Source organism: Antedon bifida, chromosome 9 (genome assembly GCF_963402885.1).
Source record: "Antedon bifida chromosome 9, ecAntBifi1.1, whole genome shotgun sequence".
Classification (NCBI taxonomy): domain Eukaryota; kingdom Metazoa; phylum Echinodermata; class Crinoidea; order Comatulida; family Antedonidae; genus Antedon; species Antedon bifida.
In genome coordinates this window covers 21,051,062-21,071,087 of record NC_136234.1, presented here as the reverse complement: position 1 = coordinate 21,071,087, position 20,026 = coordinate 21,051,062, and the positions used below count along the sequence as shown (strand labels likewise).

At 33.3% G+C, this 20,026-nt stretch overlaps 2 protein-coding genes across 2 annotated transcripts in view; one reads left to right on the top strand and one right to left on the bottom strand.

Annotated features, from left to right (window-relative positions):
* The window catches only part of LOC144852131 (ESF1 homolog), a 45,168-nt gene extending 25,672 nt beyond the window's left edge, over positions 1-19,496 (bottom strand). The window contains exon 1 of the mRNA XM_078709851.1: positions 19,363-19,496. The gene's annotated coding sequence lies outside the window, so the exon portion shown is untranslated. The remainder of the gene's footprint in view (positions 1-19,362) is intronic.
* LOC144851924 (insulinoma-associated protein 1a-like) lies at positions 2-3,097 on the top strand. Its single transcript, XM_078709585.1, has one exon. It carries the CDS (start codon positions 272-274, stop codon positions 1,622-1,624), a length of 1,353 nt encoding a protein of 450 aa, XP_078565711.1. The 5' UTR covers positions 2-271; the 3' UTR covers positions 1,625-3,097.
* Positions 19,497-20,026: the final 530 nt, after the last annotated feature.

Genomic DNA, 20,026 nt, shown 5'->3' with positions numbered 1-20,026 from the left:
GCACTTCACCTCGTGATTCAGCACAGCAACTTATATCTTTAAGGTTTGCATTGGGAAACAGATGGTTGTGTTTATAGAAGAGTAAAAACTGTGAAATTCTAACTTACTTCAATGACATATGTTTGGTCGATAACTCTAATAACCAGCTTAAAAACAAAGAACTAAATTTTATTTCGCTGTTTGCACGGAGACATTTCATCAAACACTTTGATATAGGTCTAACTTTTGGTGGAAACTGAACTGCTGTGAGACGCTTAACTTATTCGCCAATATGCCTAGAGGATTTCTTGTTAAGCGAAGTAAAAAAGCTTGTATGGTTTCCTACAGATCGCGATCATCAGACGAAGAACAAGATGATATTGTACTTGATAGATTACCTTCTGCTTTTTCACAGCAACTTTCGCCCTATAAGCCGTTTCATTCACCCGATTCGGGTTACGGACAGAGTCCTGTCACCGTGTCCAACGTCGAATACGACGGTGGTGCATTTGCATTTGAAGCGGAATCGGTTCGTAGCGTACCTAGTCCAACGTTATCTACTCGGTCCCTTCCTTCCCCTGTGTCATCAAGCCATTCACCGGTACCCAATGTACCCAGCCTACTGATGTCTGCTGTATCTGCGCCACCAACGCCTAAGCACCAGACAACAGGTTCGCATTCCTTGAAAAGACCGTTTACAGATAGTGCCGTCAAACCATCACAAAAAGTTAAAAAGACGAAATACAAAGCGGCACGTAAGTTGAACTTTAATGAGCACAATAGTTCACCCGTGAATGGCACCATCATTATGGCAGATGAGGACGTACAGGATAAAGCAGATCAGGACACCAAAGACACTAAGATAAGTAGTAACCCAGGAGATATAGTCTGCCAGTTATGTAAAGGCTGTTTCAATGACCCATTGTCCCTAGCACAGCACAAATGTTCAAGAATTGTTCACGTAGAATACAGATGTCCAGAATGTGAAAAAGTTTTCAATTGTCCAGCGAACCTCGCATCACATCGCAGATGGCACAAACCAAGACCGCAAAACATGTTGCGTCAAACAAACTCATCTCCTAGAATTTTACCAGCTGCTATCAAAACGAACTCAAAACTTGCACAACTTGATGCTAATATTGGACCGAGAAAAACAACATCGCCTTTATCGGACACGACAAGTTTAAGCGACCGCAGTACACCGAGCCCTCGATCCGACGGTGTCGAAGAGCACACTTATGATTGTAACTTGTGCGGAAAGAAGTTTCGCCGCCAGGGTTATTTACGGAAACACATGCAGCAACACGGTGAGTCCGTAAACCATCCATGTCAGTATTGTGGCCGTATTTTTGATAGTCTGACGTCCAGGGAAAAACACCTGTTGACTCATCTATCTCCACCTCACGAAGTCGTCTGCAAAATTTGTGGCGGCGTGTTTCTCGATAAACATTCACTAGAACAACACGTCAAAATGCACGAAACACGTGACATATACCACTGCAAATACTGTATCAGTTCGTTTCCATCACCTGCTGGTCTAACCCATCACTTGAATAAATGCCATACTGTGGACAATCGAAATGTCCTCCTTCTACACGTCCCTCGGATGACTCAAGAACTTGAACGCAGTTTGATTTCAACATAGTTGGAATGTAATTGACTTTTAAACAAAATGTTTTAGAATATTTTCTTTAAAACATGTTTGCTGTTTTAAGGAAAATTATTTTAGAACAATTTAGAGAACACAGTGAATATAAATTATAAATTTAATGTCTTTAACATTGTATACAACTCTGGGACTGTTCAGGCTTTATAGTTATTTAGCCGGTTGTTGGTTTCTAGGGCATTATCGATAACTTCGGTTTGGTATACCCGAGTAAATAACGAAGACTGAACGGATCCTATGTAACATATCATTTTGCCTGCTTGTAAATGCATTTGGTAATCATTTTATATTCTTATCACCCGATTGTCGTACGGTATCATGTTTAGAGATCATATACACAGACGCAGTTTCTTGTCTGCTGACTACAAACATGACATCGTACGTAAATCGGCTGTTCTTACAGTAGTACCCCATTGCTATCTGTGGGTCATGTGACAAATAATGCATGCTTATAGTACCCTATGTGGGTCATGTGACAAATAGTGCATGCTTATAGTACCCTATGTGTATGGCATACCATTATAGTGTCTTACTCTTAAATAAGTAGTTTTTATATTGGAATTGTTTTTATATTTTCATAAATAGTTAATTATTATTATTATATTTAAAACAAAAGTGGATCTTACTAATAAGCAAGCGAAGACAGTTTTTTCTTCTTCACAAAAAAATTATTGATTGAGTTATGTCTACTATATCAAAAAAGTTATCTCATAGATTGAATAAATATCGATCGTGTCTAACTGATTTCGTTAGAATTTAGCTTTAGTGCCTTCAGAAATAAATAGATATTTTACGATAGGTATAAAAACAAACGTAAGACTGTCGTCTCAGTGATTTTTAAAAGGTAGGCCTATACTTTGTCATCACATAAAGATATTTTCCCGTATAAACTTAATATTGTTACTTCTTGCCAATTATTGATAAACAAAGATTGTTAAAGGCATCAATAATTATTGCTACACTACAGAATGTAGCTGATGATAATTGAACTTTGCCCTACTGATACATTTTACATGGTGAAGTTAAGTGAGCGTATATTGTTATATCGTAATTGTTAACTTTCAGATTTTCATTTCTGACCGACTGAACTTTGCACAAACATTTACTGACTTTGTAATATTCGTGTGTGTAAAATGATTACCCTCTGCTACATTATTAACAAACAACTTATTATGCCTTAAAATATTTTGATATTTATTTACTTGTAACATTTAATTTATGTAAGTGCAATTACTTAGCAATGCTGTATTATTTTAAATTAATTACTATCCGTTGCAATGAATAATTATGTTCTACAATGATTAGGCCTATTTTTAGTGCGTGCATATGATTTGGCAGAATGCGTGGTCGGGCATATAGCAATACAATATGATTTCCTCAATCCGTTTATGTTTTGATTTGACTTAGAGATCCTTACGTATACATTCCTAATGTTATTTTGTTTAAATAGATCGTATAAAGATGGTCTTAAATTGATTAATAATTGTAATTTAATTAATTAAGCCATTATTAAGTCATTTAACTGTAATTTTGTTAAAATACTTTGTTCGGTAAATCTCTGTTTTAGACAGAATAGGTTCAAAACCATCCTAGTTATTTAATAGATAACAACTCATTATATATTACCTAATTTATTATTAGTTTGTAAGAACTGAGTTTGTTTGTTTATATAGTACAGACACGCTTTGATGATGATGAATAAATTCATACCAATTATTTGAAAAGCAAGTATTATGTGTGCTTCTTGATAGTGTTATTGTATCAATAAGGATGATCGATGAATTCAATATGAACATTGGATGTTTAAATAAAATACCTTTTGTGATAATAATAATAATAATAATAATTCGGGAAGTAGGGTACAGTGTGAGTTAGGATACAATGTGAGTGTGAGTAGGGTACATGGTGAGTGGGGGGTAAAGTGTGAATATGGTATTATGTGTGAGTATTGGTACATGGTTGTTTGTTATTATATGTTTTGTAATTATTTATTATTATTTTCTGGGCGTCCTCTTCAGTCAAAGAATGGTCTTCTAGAGGGCTGTGTGTGTACTAGTACACCAGGGTAACCCCCTACTCGTCTCGAAAAATGTACTAGGTTCTTTAAAGTGCACATGAGCTAGATGTGTACACTGGACCTACGGTTTATAGTCCTTATCCGAGAAGACTCGTTCTACCACCAGAACCATGGAGCGAGTGAGCCGATGTCATGGTTACGTAATTACGGTTCCACTCGGCCATTGTATGTATCTTTTTTCTTCTTTTTAAAAAAATAAAAAATTCTCTTTATTACTGTAGGCCTACATTTTTGCCATGTTTTTAAGCATCAGGAAACCATTTTTAAATTTCCAATTGTGTTCATGACAATAAATATATCTCTTATTTAATCTTTTTGTGTGATGATGGATATATGTTTGATTCTTTGTTTTCAGAGAGAACAATTCTATTGCCTATTATAAATATATACTTTACCGTTTTGATTTACCCTTTAGCTTATTATTGTGCATCTCCATTGAGATCCAGCCACTGATACCCACATCATTGTTATTTTTTCAGTAATTTGCCCTTGGATTTATAAATATATAACCATTATAAACCTATAGCTATTATATGTATACATATTATATTAGTTTTAATGGTCGAGTGTTGCCTACCAGTTAATGATCTAAGTAAATAGTAAAACAATATACGAGACCATCCGGAGCCGCACGCTACATAATGTTTCATGTCTTTCCTGAAGTTTGACCGTTATTCAAACATGGAGGTGAAAACGATTATCATGTTCACTAAACCACATTAGCATGTTGCCAGTTGGCAGACACTTTCTTAGAAGACCATCATGCCGACATTTAAAAAAAATGACAAAAAGAATGAAATAATTTACAAAATGAAAAACGGATCACTATGAAATACAAGCTTTTTTGGAATAGGTTTAGTCTACAGTTTATATTGATTCTCGATAGGCCTACTCTGGAGAAAAATAAATTGCGCAAATCTCCCTCTCCTTCCCTCCCTATTAAGGGGACAAATTGTTTATTAGTATCCCGTGTATACCTAATCAGTGGACACGCCTATTAAGGGGACAATTTGTTGGATCTTGGAGTTGTCTCTTTAATATAAGTTATACTGTATATAAACTGATCTCCACTGTTTCTATCGCCAAAACAGCCAGTTTAGTTTAGACAATGCGGTACCAGCAAACCTATTTGACGTTCTTGAAGAAAATCAAATCAGCCAATCACTAAGTACCCCAAACCATATGATTATCATAAAAGAAATGACATAACTATTTAAGAGATACAATCCTTTCATTCAACCTAACTTGGGTTCATGGATGTTATATGGGGGTGAATTAAAGGATTTGTCCTCTCTTGCCGCCGCCTGGGATTATTCTCATAAACTAACACAAACACATGTTGATAAATTCGTAAAATACGAAGGCAAGCCCGCATGATGCTGTTCTTTTTCATTTATATCGTCCTAATCCTAAATAAACCGTCCTGATTTTGGATCATGATTGCGACTGATAGGTCTACCTTAAATATTATTAATATCACAGAATTGTTGCTTATTACTATATCGGTATCAAGGGAAAACTAAATAATCAAATTATTGATAAAAAAAATTGAAAATGTCGTTTAATGTAGGCCTATACCTCTCAATATTAATTATAAAAAGAACGTTTATTTACATAATTATAATATAATTAGGGGAACATTTAATAATTATTGTACTTCCTTCTCAAAATATAGGTTTCATAATGTGATTCTGTATTATGTATTGTTGGACTGAAGTAAAGACATTAAAAAAAAATGAATTATTCTCACGGTTTCAAATTATTATTCGGCCAATTTACTTAGGCACACTGTACTACACAACCCCTCATTTAAGATACCCTTATATTTAAGAGAAAGAGGAGAAATATACTTTTAACACAATAGCCAATCCCAATTAAAACTGCTTGTGCTGCCTTGTTTAATAGCCACTATATAATAATTACTGTGAATGAACTATGGATACAAGTAAAGTGTGAACAATTAAGAATATGGGATGACTACATAAAATGTCATCATATTATTATTACGTGCTGGTAATATTTTACACACTTTAAGAACTTTTACTCAAGATATTAGCGAGTGCTCGTTTCGGGATTCAATTCGAATCATCTTTTATTGGTCTAATTATTCATATAAAAATAAAAATCATAAAATCTTTGTTAATACACTGCAGTTTAAAATATATGTTAAAACAATAGACACATAGAGACAATAGAAAAGTGCAGACACCATCATTTTATTTTCGCCACTTATTATCGACAGTAGGCCTATTGGTCGAGTTTAACATTCATTCTTCGTCTACCGTCTTAAAACGAAAGTTCGGTAACAGTATTTTAAAGTATTTTAAATGTATTGTTAACTTATTGTCTTTTCCGTTTTTGTTTTTTTTTCAAAATCTGTTCTTCTACGTCTTGAGGACCCCATTGGAAATAAGTCGCACATGGGGACGCAACGTCAGCGAGTGCACCAAGGACAATCTAATCCGTTGCTCATTGTAATAAGTCAGATTCACGCGTTGCGCTTATGTCTTTGCGTTTCGTCCTAGAAGTGGGAACCGTGCGGCTTAAAATAGCGAATCAAACATACCAAAATAGTCTAGGCTAACGATATTTTAGGAAAATCACAAGAAATTGAGATGACCAAAACGCATAACAAGAATAACTGACAATATGCACAAAAAGAGACAAAGACAGACAAAAAAAAAATACTCTTAGGATAAACACAACAAAAACATATTGTATAAAAAGTCGAACTCAATAATTATGAAGATTAGAAACAAAACAAATGCAACGTCTTGTAAGTTTTATTGACGAAATCGAATATACAAGACAAGAAATTATACCAATAAAATCATAGTGTTTTGATACTGAATAGCGAAAGATGAATTACTAGGGCGCCACAATAACTATAGCTATGGTAATAGTGTTGTGACAATGTTAGACAATAATGTACTAATTGTGTATGTTTTACGACTTCTCATAATTGTATTTCAATTTCTTTTTTTTAAATTTTATAATCACACTGTTAAAAGAAGATGTACAAAGGAAGACTAAGCGATCGAAATTTAATTTTAAGAGGTTTTTAACGACTCTGTGATTTCTTAATGGCTTTACGTTAGTCACGAACTCAGAGCAGTTTACTGGTAGACATAACTGTATATAATCTTCAATTGACGAAGAATAGCGTTTTATTGTAGGCCTAGCATTAATTATTCATTACTATACCGCACCCAAATCACCAGTTCTAAATCATGTTTGTTGATAGTTAGATAATAATATGAATAGCGTTTTTTTGTCATTGTGAGTTCGTACCGCTTTTATTTTTTCAAAAGTAAATGGATCATACATATATGTAATATATAAGTAGAAAAACAGATAGTTACACTTTATTGTACTGTACTATATGAAAATATAAATTATTTAATATTGTTAGTTTCAATAAAATATTTTCAATACCACTCAACATCTTTCATTGAGATTTATTCGATTAATACAAAATATCTTTTTCTTGAATTTGTTAATTGTCTTTTCTTAATTGAAACTATTGCTAATTTACATATCACACACATGAGATAACTGTACACATGCATTTACTTAAATTATTCACAAAAGAAGTAACATTTTATATCTGACTGCCAGTAGGTCATATCATTTTTTTAATACTAAAAATTTAGTACAAGTACAACTAAAATATATATTTTTTTTAAATGTAACAAAATCAATTCTAACCAAAAAATATACGTAACAAATAAATAACAAATGTTTAATACAATGTGCTTGGAATTAAGAAACTTGTGACGCGCTGTGTAGAACATGCTATAGTTCGGACAAATGTCAAAATGAAATTACTAAAAAATGTATACCAGTATAAATTGGTATTGGTGGGCCAAAGTACCTTTAATTTGTGATTTAACCAATTTATTTGTTCAGCGACTATAAAGCTTGGTTCCCACTAGGACGCTACACAAGGACGTACGCGCAACGCAAGCGAGTTGACAATCCATCGCTTGTGATTGGTCAAATCGCATACGTTGCATCACGTACTTGCGTTGCGTCGCTACTGGGAACAACCAAGCTTAAAGCGAAATTTCAGACATTGAAATTGAAACTTCCCCGTTGATGTGCGTCCTATTAGTGCTTTAATAATTATTGTAGTTTACTTTGAATCTGTTTCGAACTCACGTATACAGGGTAGAAGGAATATCAGATCACATTATAATCTAATTTCACAGTTACTAATAGGTGATTCTATAGTTGCATTAATATCTTTTTCTTTATCCTGTTAATGTCCTCCTCAGTGCCTAAACACATTACCACATCTCAGTGCCTAAACACATTACCACGTCTCAGTTGAAGTTAATCGTTTCAATTTAAGTTAGCACGTGTAAAACAACAATACGTAATAAATGCGATCGTATAGTGTTACGTAACATTGTCAGGCAAGTAATTCTATTATTTAAAAAGGTATCATGTCTTCATTGTATTGTATTAAAGGCACGAACTGTCACGTTATCAACAGATAGTAATAATAAAAGTAAAGTTGAGTGACGTATGCTGAATGATGACGAACCAACAGTGAAACTGTTACAGTATATGCCTATACGTTTTGATTACAAAATATATGCATAGGCCTATGCTTAAACATTTGTGTTTCTTTTAACAATATTAAATTATTTAGCAATTATTGTAGTAACATTACGAATATAGCATACATAAACGATAGAATATCTTTTTCCGATATCCGTCTAACATACTATAACATTTTACAACAATTACAGTTCATATTATTGAATTATGAATACAATAGGATGTAGCTCTATCAAGGCAAGAAAGACAATCACTTTACATTTAGTTTGAAAAAAATCATAAAAATCGTCCATTATTCGGCTTTTCTAAATTTTTAAACTTTGGCCTAAATTTTCGGTGGTGGATGATTTTACCTCATTGGGAAACCACTAGCCACTGTGAAACAAACTGGGACCGGGGCTACATTTTGACACTACGGCCAACTCCTATCCGAAGCAGGGGACACTTTACTATGGGTTCTACTGAGTGTGGGTGCTTGGAGTTCAGAACAGTAGTGCAAACGAACGTGCAAACATAAGCCAAGTAGATGATGACACGGATTGCGGCGGATTGAAAAAAAAAACAAATAGGTTTAAAACACTTAGCTCAGAGGGGCACGCGTACAACGAGCTAAATTAAGGTATTGTTACATGTTACATAAGAGCTAAGGATTGGAATTCTATTTATTGTGTAATAGATAAGCCAGGAGAAGTATCTTCGGTGGTACAGTTGGTATGTATATTGTTTGGAATTAAACGTTTCTTTATATCAAAAACAAAAGAGGGGCACGCGAACGGCCTAATACCAAAGCACCTTAGCGCTCTGATTGCAGCATCTGTTGATGCTCCCATTGTGTTTAGTATTATGTAAGTCACAAGTAACTGGTCCAGTGAGAGAGAATGTCCATACAACCAAGTAGGTTAGGCCCCATTGTATTGTTTAGGAATTAAACGGTTCTTTATATCAAAAACAAAAGATGGGCACGCGTGCGGGCTCAAGTATGTCGGTTTATAAGCACCTTTGTGCTTCCTATAATAAGTGTTCTAAGTAGCTTGTCGTTACTTGAATATGTAAAGTCATCCTATGGATTCCATGGGGTGTCTTAAGTCCAGTTAAAAACTCAGTTATGGGGGATTTCGTATTGTTTATGAAGCTTTAAGATGGACGCACAATAGGGGGCACGCGCACGTGATGCTTTGATCATCACTCTATATTCCGTCTACTGTCTCTATTTCTATTCTTATGCCTCCTCATTGTGTGTCTAATCTTCAGTTTCAAACTGTAGAACTTGAATGTACCTGTCAAGCTATTGTTATGCCTGTCAACAACGTTTTTATATAGCAAACACAAAGATGTTTGCTAATTAAACATCATGCAATATTACCGTCTATAATAACACCTTATACGTGCCATCGAATATCCCTATTAAAAACCTCTATTTCTCTATCTCTATTTCAAAGTTATCTCTATTTTGCGAATAAATTTGACAATGACGCGTGTGGACGTGCGATGAAACATCAAAGCTGAAAACCTTTAATGAGAATTTTAGCTTTCAAATTATACTCGAACATATAAATTGACTCTTTCTTAAATATATTTAGGACTTCAAATGGGTTATGTTTTGAGTCCTTTGCAACTTGACTACCAGAAATAATGATTGTAAACCGTAATGGTAGGCCTGCCTAATATTTGTGTATTGAATGAATATTTGAAAGCAATTCTCTCAAATATTGTCAAGTTTCAGCACTCCAATTATGGTTCAAAATCGGAATCATTTTAATGAGTATTTCTCATCATTTATATAAAAAAAATATTTGCGTCTTCCATCATACAAACATGATTATTCGATAAATAAAAAGATTGAGACATTTTGTGTATTGGTATTTACGCGGATAAATCGAGGAGGAGGAGGCAATTACGGCATTTTATTGAGCTTAGCACTAAGCATGTGCTACTCATTGTGCATCACTTAACGTACTTTTACTCTGTTTTATTTATGTAATATAGATCATATGAACCCAACAAAAGAGTATTAATGACATGGATTTAGACGACTATGTGCAGTGATTGACCCAAACGATTTACTTTCCACACATATCATGTCTGTATATATGTTGATACTATAACATAAAAAAACTCTCTTTAAAAGCTTCTTGATCAAATTCAAACAATTAAACAACGTATTGTTTATAGCCAATAGAGAGAATGTTTCTATTCTAAAGAAAAATTTAAGAGATTAAAACAATTTTTGTTTTTAAGTTTGACCTTACGTAGTAAATTCTGTGTCATGAAGTTTTAATTTTGTTATTGATAAACTATCAGATGAAATTGAAGTGTCCCGTGGGAACGGATGGATACACTTGGAGTGTCTTCACAGCGCGTAGTGCTATTTCACTTCGTACGACACGCTATAAACTTTTAAGTCGCTAACGATTGAGCTGAAATGAGCGAGAAATTAACGATGGTGTTTAGAACAAAGGACTCCTCCGAATCAACAATCTGGGCGATTGTAAGCGTTTGTTTACACCAAACAAAGGGCTAGTGAACGCTGACAAGCTACGGTTACTATTGAAAATGAAACAATACATTGATTTTATTCCGTAGGCCTCCGTTGTAGTAGGGCCTATACGCACTCCGATAACTTGCGATTACATTGAAACAATTGAATTTTATTTCGTATGCATACAGTTTGTGAGCTTATTATACTCACGTACTCCGGTAAAATAAATCAACACCTTAGGCCTAATTATTTCTTTATTTAAATAAATATATAGGCATATTTATGGAAGCCAATAATAACCATAAATCAAAAGATGCTATAATCTAAACAAAGTATTTGAATGTGGAGTACTTAGTTTTGTTGTCATAAGAAACAAGAATCTAACGGGATTTCAACAAATGATCCAGGGTATTGGTAGCCGAGCATCTCAACCACCAAGCTACCATTCCATCTCAATCAGAATATTTTCTTTTTTATTTGAAACTGTTGATTCATTTTCTATGCAGAACTACTGTTGCTAGTCTTCTGATCGACGTTTTAAAAAAATCATCGTAATACTGCAAAATTCTAGAAGATTCACTAAAGAGTCAAAACTATAGACGTTTTCAAAATCTCAATACTGCGAAATTATAGAAGATTTCACGTGTTTGAAGAGCTATAGCTATAAACTATAGACATTTTCAAAATCTCAATACTGCGAAATTATTGAAGATTATTCTTGTTTACATTCGGACAAAGGAAGATCAAATTGAGTAACCGGCGCACATAGCAATGCACGCACCAGTCCAGTGCGGGCATTTCATATAATATCGATTAATCGAACTCTATTCTTTATAGGAACAAAGCCTAACAGACAGAGCGTTCATAGTTTAGAATGCGAGCGTGAAATTCGAGTATGTACGTTAGTGTCAATTTTAATGAAGAAACGCAGCTAAAAGCTGTGATTTCCAATAGCGTTTAATACATTGGATTGCTAAGAATGACACGTTTTATATAGCGGAACTAACTGATATTGTTTATGATGAATGACACTCTAATGAGAAATATAATCAAGTTAATTAACAGCAACTGTCACTTAACTCGTTCTCGTTGGAAGTGGTTCAAATCATACAAGAGTGAAATTAATGTAATTTCACTCTTCTTGCCTGATATCCTACAACCACTTGTCAGAATACGCCTTTCGAACAAGTCTTTTGATTTGATTTATTTCATCATGATTTTCAATTTACAGATAAAATACAATGAATGCATGAAACAAAGATCGAAACATCAACAACATACCAAAAAAATGCAATGGATAACCCATAAAAGTCCTAAAGGAACTTGTTTCCTTTAAAGAAAAAGGGCAAGAAAGCAGAAACAACAAAGCAAAAAAACAAAACAAAAAACCTATCTAGGCCTAAAGCAAGAGTCTTGAGATTATTTAGTCTGTTGTATGTTGTGGTACGATATTCGCTGAAACATGGATAAATCAGTTACTTATTTTCTCCAAGGCATTATGTTCTATTCAATAGTACGGTCATATCTGTTGCTTACTGATAACATGGAGCTAACGAGTCAATAGCATAGGAAATACTACAAACAAAATAAAGGACAAATACAAATCATTAATCGTGTTTTTAATCAATCATAAACATTAACATCGTTAGAAAGTTAACAAAGGCTTTAATAATGAATGATTTTTTTTCTACGAACAAACGAAAAAAATCAACAAATAAAAAGAAAAGAAAAACATTTATTGTAGTAGTTAGAAACATGCTGAGACTGAAACATTATGTAAGCGGGACGTATAATAAATCAATTGCCGCTTATATTTGGCATGAATAATTTATGCTACATAATGATAGATATACTGTAATATTTAACTGGCACGATATTCGATAGCAGCATTATACCCGTACAGTTATTAAGTCAAATGATTTATATCGAATTCAACATTTTGTGATTTTATAACATCCGATTATGCCCACTGAATATGAATCACATGATGTAATGTATAATAAATTTATATTATAAAAAATCTTAGACTGAATCCTTAATACGCGCTTGAAAGTACGCCCTCTTAAAAAAACACCCCCTTTCATTTTCTGAATATCATTTATTAAAACTAATTGATTTTGCACATAAATATTTTTTTTAAATACAAGCATATTAATTATTATTTTTGATAACCATGACTTATTTATTTGTTAAAAATGTAATGATTTAATTAATCTGATAATATAGAACAGATACCCAAAACAAAGATCACTTATTTTGTATGTGTAGGCCTAACTGTTTATATTTGTAGGCTAATAATTGCGAAATGGCCCACTGGGATGCAGTGAATAGGCCTAAAGTACCCGCAAGTTCCTTTAGTATCTCAACATGCCATCACGAGGAGAAATGTTTAACAATAATTGTTGTTAAATTCCAATATATTGTGACTTTTATATACTACAATGTATTTATTAAAAAGATCGGGAGTCAGAGGGCATATTCAAATAATATCCATGATTCGATTCATGGGACAGACCATCTGCAATGTCTGTCGGAGTGAATTTATAGGCCTACAATTGATTGGAGTTGCATAGGTACAAATCACGGGGAAATTAAAATAAACATTTGACAGCTTTTATTACTTGTAAATATCGTTTTACTTTGTTATTAATGTGTTCTGTTGTAAAGTTTTGTATTTAAACTATACTATTGTTTTTATTCATTGTACTGTACTGTCCAACGCGACTAAACAAAATATCAAAGTTATAAAGGTTTATTGTCCCCTGGAAAAAAACAGTTTGGACATAATTTTTTTAATACGCCACTTTATTGTAACATTAGACGTTCTCTTTGATCAAAAGTTGGATCGAAAAAAATATTTACATAGAAAAGAAATAGTTTTCTCTTAAATTTAATATCCAATAAACATTTTTACAATATTGTATTCTTATGCCATATACTAAGCGAGTAGGCCTGGGAAATTCTTTAAAGCATAGATATGTCGCTTATTTTTTATTGTTCTTTGTAAGTAATTACACTGGATAAGCTGTCGGAAATAAACACGCCATTGGATTATTATAAGTCCCGCTAGCGTAAATTACGTACACCCATTATTAGTTCAGCAGCCATACACGCAAAGTACTCGCCGATTTGTCCATCAAATTTGTTGCTGTCATTCAAGACGTTATTGCCATTCAACGGATTATGAAAAAACGCTTATTATCTGCTAAACGATGGAGCGGCGGAGAATCTTGACTCGTTCCATTGTACATAACCTCCTTTTTGTACGGACATAATTTCACAGCTCGAAGGTCAATGACGATGTTGATTCGGTTAGTGACGACGAATACCTGATTTTTAAAATACATTTCAAGTGTCTTTTGAATGCGCGATGTCTAGTAATGCTTGCGTACCAAGGACATCCTCTTCAACGCGGCGCCTAATGAAATTACAATACTACTATAATGCGTTCCATAGAAAATTGAAGGCGAACGAATAATAATCGAACTTCGGAACTTATTACATCCATTAAAATCAAGGTATGTCGAGCGAATATTTAAGTTGGAGGAGGCCTGGATGATTGTAGATTGAAGAACACTTCTAACTGAAATCACCGACAATTAAGAACAAAATAAAATAAAGTGTGTAGAGAAAATCGGTCTAAAGATATCGAACTTATAAATACAACAATAACTTGCCTGTTGTTGTCGTACCTGATTGGTATACAGTAGAGCGCAAGATATCTATCACTTTTCACGTTCCCCTCTCCTTTCCAATTTTCCCTTTCATCATCACCCAAAAAAACAAAGAGGACTGACTGTTTTTTTGGAAATTCCTCGATCATGTTTCGCCATATGATCAAAAAGTATCGAATATCTTAACTTAAACACAATAACATTTTATAAACAGAAAACGGTAGGATTCCGAAAAGTTACCATCCTAGAACTACCGGTATAAGATTATTTTATTTTTTCCATTTATCCAGTCTTCGATGAAAATAATGTCATCACATGTTCAATCAAATGACGTCATGTTCAATCAACATCCTATAGTTATAAGATGACAACTTTCCTATTTTTTTTGTAAAAAAAAATTATTCATCGTCGTTCATTATCTACAGTAGGCCTATTATAAACAAGCCTTAAATATTATTATCATATTTTAATTTGTATTATGTTTTAATAATATCATATCACTTTCTTATTTTTTATGTAATTATTTTATTATTATGGTTTAAAACATCTTCCACACCGGTAGCAAAATCTGAAAAGGGTGGATTACAATAAAAATCAAGACATCAAAATGCAAATATAAAAACACCAATTACAGGTTAACCTAAACATTACACAATTCTATATGGTATAGTGATCTGTTTAATCTTTCAGTGTGACACTTTTTTTCTTGTAGTATTTCAGCCCTAACGTTAGCTGGCTAATTAGGCCTACTATGTCATAATTATTTAATTGATCGATACTTAGGCCTATATCTGGACCTAATTACAATTTACAAATTATGTGTACTTAATTTACAAATAAATTCTTTGTTATTCCTTTCCAATGTTTTATTTATTTTAATTCCGTCGTTTCTGGATCAAGCCAACTACTTTGTTTCTTATTCAGGTTATACAAACACTTGCATGAGCCTGCAGTTGGCGCATCAGTCCGGCTTAACTCTCAGTTACTTACCGCGTATCAATATTTTTTCGCTAAGCCTACAATCACTCCTGCCTAAGCTTACGAGTCATAAAATCATAAGTTACACGATAATTAGGACAAGTCTTTCTCGCGCCAAGCAGTAAGCTCTGATTTCGCACGCTCAATTAGCAAGATGAGTTAAAGAAAAACGTTGCCTTATCAAAATCAATGACTTGATATGATGCAATTATTGTTTTTTAAAATGCAATGAAATCCGAGTTCAATATCTGACAATCTGATGATAGAATTTGATGATAGAAAGGGAAACCGTATCGAGGGATTGCATTGTTTTCTTACATTTGATACCGGCCTCCTTTAGATGTTAATTACGAACTATAGGCGCTAATATAGAACATTACAGTTCTTCCGAATGCATCGAATTATAATCAATATGTTACGAGGAATATTAAAAGTGGTCACCATATCTTCTATTTGACGGATTCTTTATTATGTATTATCATGTTACTGTGAATCCTATTATTTTTAAACAATAGAATGATTGATTGTTCTAGAAAACCAACATATCGAATAAACACATACTGCTAATGAAAAAGGGGGTAATATGGAAAACAAAGTAGGCCTAAATTTAAAAGATTCAATGTGTTACTGGTGAAGTTGATCACATTGTAATGACATTTGAAATTAACGAAAATGAGATAATAATGAAAATAATATGATGATGATGATGGTGATGATGATGATGACATAAAAGATGATATTAATATGAATAAAAGTGGTATTTACGATCATACAATAAAAATACAAGTAATAATGTCCCTTATTCTTTTATTATATTATAGAAATTCAATAGCATTTCTATATAGAATTCTGTAAAATGTTGATGTATCGTTAGGTCGACATATTGTATACATATTTTAGAAGAACCTCATGCCGCCCATCAACAATAGTTAATCAAATGCTGAAATTAATAGGCTTAATCATACATTTTATTTCACTGTTCATTTACTTTTACTTATAGTATAAAGACAAAAAGTCAATATTTTACAGAAACAAACAGAAAATAAATACAAACAATGAAAAAAAGTACTTTCTTTACAATAAAAATATATTTTATAATTAATTATATACAATTAATTTTGAGTATAAAAGGGAAACCTTACTAGTAGGCCTAATTCAGAATAATTTTAGATGACTAACAAAATAGATACACAGATGAGCGACAAGGTCATTGCTGAAATAAATCTTTATTTGCTTTTATTTTGTTTGTGTACGTTGCACTTTAAAAACAATAAAATATTCTAAGAAGAAGACATAATATGGAATGTTGTACCTTAAAAATTATATTAAAGATTGTGTGAAAAAGTATGGGCAACAATATACGGACACAGAGGGCGCTACGATTATGGTCAGACAGACTAAATAAAACTGGATTTTAGTATTTACAAACAACGGTACAAACAATTTTTTTTTTCTGAAAAGAAAAACATTGTATACTGTATTTTACATGATTATATAGGCCTAATATTTTCTCTGTATTATTCTATGTATAGGCCTAAAGGTTAAAATAGAGACGTGGTGTATAAAATCAGAAAATAACGAAAAAAGGTAGAAAACGGAAATTTAACATATGAAATGAAGTCTAATTATACAAATACTGTAGGGCATAACACATTTATGAAAGATTGAATGAATAAAGGGGCCGTGGTTAACCGCAAAAGAAAAAAAAGAATTAGGCCTAAAAATGGTAAAACAAAAACTATTTATGCTGTGAGGGATATTAAACCAATTACAAACACAGGTCGGTCTCCTAATTTAAACCTATTAGTAGTTTTGGGACTTTGAAAGCGATCCGACATAAACATAATACTGTGTACAGGAACTATAAAATATATTAGAATACTGTAATATTCATTATAAAAACAATATAGTTTATTAAATCTGTCAATGTCAATTATGTTGCAAAATGGCAAGTATTCTAAAATGTCCGGTATCTATTCATCTTCATACTCGGGGAAACCATGTAAGATTTCATCTTCCATTGTGAAAACCAAGGAAATAAATTCATCAAATTTACTCAAAAGCATGATGCCCGAGGAAGAGATCTTGATAACTTCGAGGACAGACTTGATACGACACTTATTAACACGGAACCTACAATCCATTTGTGTCTTAAAGATTATTACTAATTATGGTTACAATAATTAAAAGACTCTTTCGACGATCCGTAGTGTCGTCATTAGACGATATCCCTAGGGGTTTGCAGGCTTTCTGTTTGGTATATATTACCGCTTGACCATCTAACCGTACAGGCCTAGTGTCAGGTGTTATGGACCTACTATAGAAATGTTCAAAGTGGTTCGTGTTGGATATTTTACAGATTACCATTAATTACCATCTGAGTGACGTATGTGGTGGATCTTACAAAATGCCTATAGGCCTATTGTATACAGTATACACATGTTATAAAATTATAACTTCTTTAAAACCGATGTTGCAGTATTGTAACATTTGCCAATACCGGGTTTTTTTTTGTAAGTTGATATATTTTTCATTTATTGTATTAAGTATGTCAAGCAAAATTAATTTCCATTTTAATTGGACCAATATTTCTTGAATCTTAATTTAAGGACAAATTGAAGCTTGAATAAGTTCCTTTTTATCTATTTTCAATCTTTCTACATAGGTACTTGGAAATATAGTTTTTTTAGAGAGGGTGTGGAGGAAAAGCAAAAGTTACAAACCATTGCTTAAACGTAAAACTAAAATCGACGAATAAAGGAAGAAATCAAACGACCACATACATTTATAATGTTTAATGTTCTTACGCTCTGTCTACACTATCAAACTAGTTTGACAAAAAAAAGTGTGATGTGCCCAATATGGTAGTGATATGACATCATCATGTCCATATATGGGCACATCACATTTTTTTGTCACATAAAGTTTGAAGGTGTAGACAGAGCTTAAGGCACACCAACAACATTTGAACACCTAAAACCCTTCCCAAGATGCAATTACGAAAAGCATATCATATTGTTGAACTTATGTGTAGATCAAAAGTCAAAACTGCAATAAGATTCAAACATTTAACATGCAGTACTTTTTCGTCGCAATTGTCGTTTTATTGCTACAACACAGCGCCTGTCTTTGTAATTACATCTAAATGATCGTCGTCGTCAAACCACCGGTCATTGAACTTACCGATTCTAGGCCATGTCATCATTTTCACTGTGCTTTATGAAATATGGTCATGTGACAACTAAATCATAATTATTATGACGCTTACATGCAATTGTACAGAACATTTTGAGGGCGCACTTTTTAAACGAATTGTATACCACATTCCGGGTCCAGATTATATAAAACTTCTCAGATGCATGCCTATTGTGATTGGTCAATCACTTTCGTTACTCTGCGCAGATTTTGCAGATAAGCGCAGTCGTCACTCGATTATGAATTATGAACAAAATATCAATCTGCGCATGTGCGTTAAGTTTTCGGAACTCTGATATTTGAAATCGATACAGAGCGCATGACGTCATTTTGAAGCTTTGACTTTTAACAAATGGCCACGCACTCAGTGAGTGAATGCATGCTCAAAACTTGGTGTTCTCTTGAACCTAACTTGTAAGATTTAAGTTATCATAAATAGGCATACTGTGATCAAAACGATCAAAACCACGACACCATATATATGGTTTTGTATATGAATTTTGAATTAATAGAAATTGAAGCCTTTTATGGGCTATAGGCATGGGTCTAGACTTGCAGCCCTTGTAGAAAGTTCGACTACCTAGACCGCCTCCCGGTTTCTGGTGAACACTACCACTGGAAAATCACACTTTCCCCTGTTAGTAAGTAGATGGCCCGTACCCAGTAGCCTAGTACTGGTGGCGATGAACACCTTTTAGGTCTAGCCTAGCCTACCTAGTTTAGCAAGATTTAGGCCCATTTTACTTACGCTTACTTTGTTTTCAAGCTCCACTATTCAGCCACTGTGATCTGCGTTTATGTACGCTATATATTTCCTATAATGTTACGTTCTTGCGCGTAACACAGTCAGCCCACGTAAAGAAAACGGCATTTATTTTACGCGGTAACATTTTTGAATAAATTAATCACCTGTGCTTTTTTATATTTTGAAAAATGGTGGCGCTATATGTATGGATGCATTCTGGGTAATAAATTGTGAAAGGCGTTAACTAACTGAGTCCTCCTGAAAACTCCTAATTATATCCTTGTTAAGGTTTACGTAGCTGTGACGAGTTTTATTCAGAAATTATGTTTTTTAGTATTTAACAATACTTGCACTACTACATGCAAATCATGTAAAGGCCAAATATTAATTTTAAAAGTACAATGTAGGCCTACCGAACTTCATAACATTTTATTGTACGCATGAACGCTTTATCAATATCAGCGTCTTCAAAATTTGATTGTTTCTTAAATTTATAATGTTTACAAATTGACTTGCGTAACAGTACACAACAGCATATGGCAGAGCTAACTACATCGACAATTGGACTCAACACGCCGCGTTAACGGCTCCCAGGTGATTTACCAAATCCATTGCTTAAGAACGGCGATAATACCTTTCTCATTTTGACCATCTTTCACAACCATTA

Coding starts and splice junctions, on each gene's coding strand:
- LOC144851924 (XM_078709585.1), top strand. CDS start 272: ATGCCTAGAGGATTTCTTGTTAAGCGAAGTAAAAAAGCTTGTATGGTT.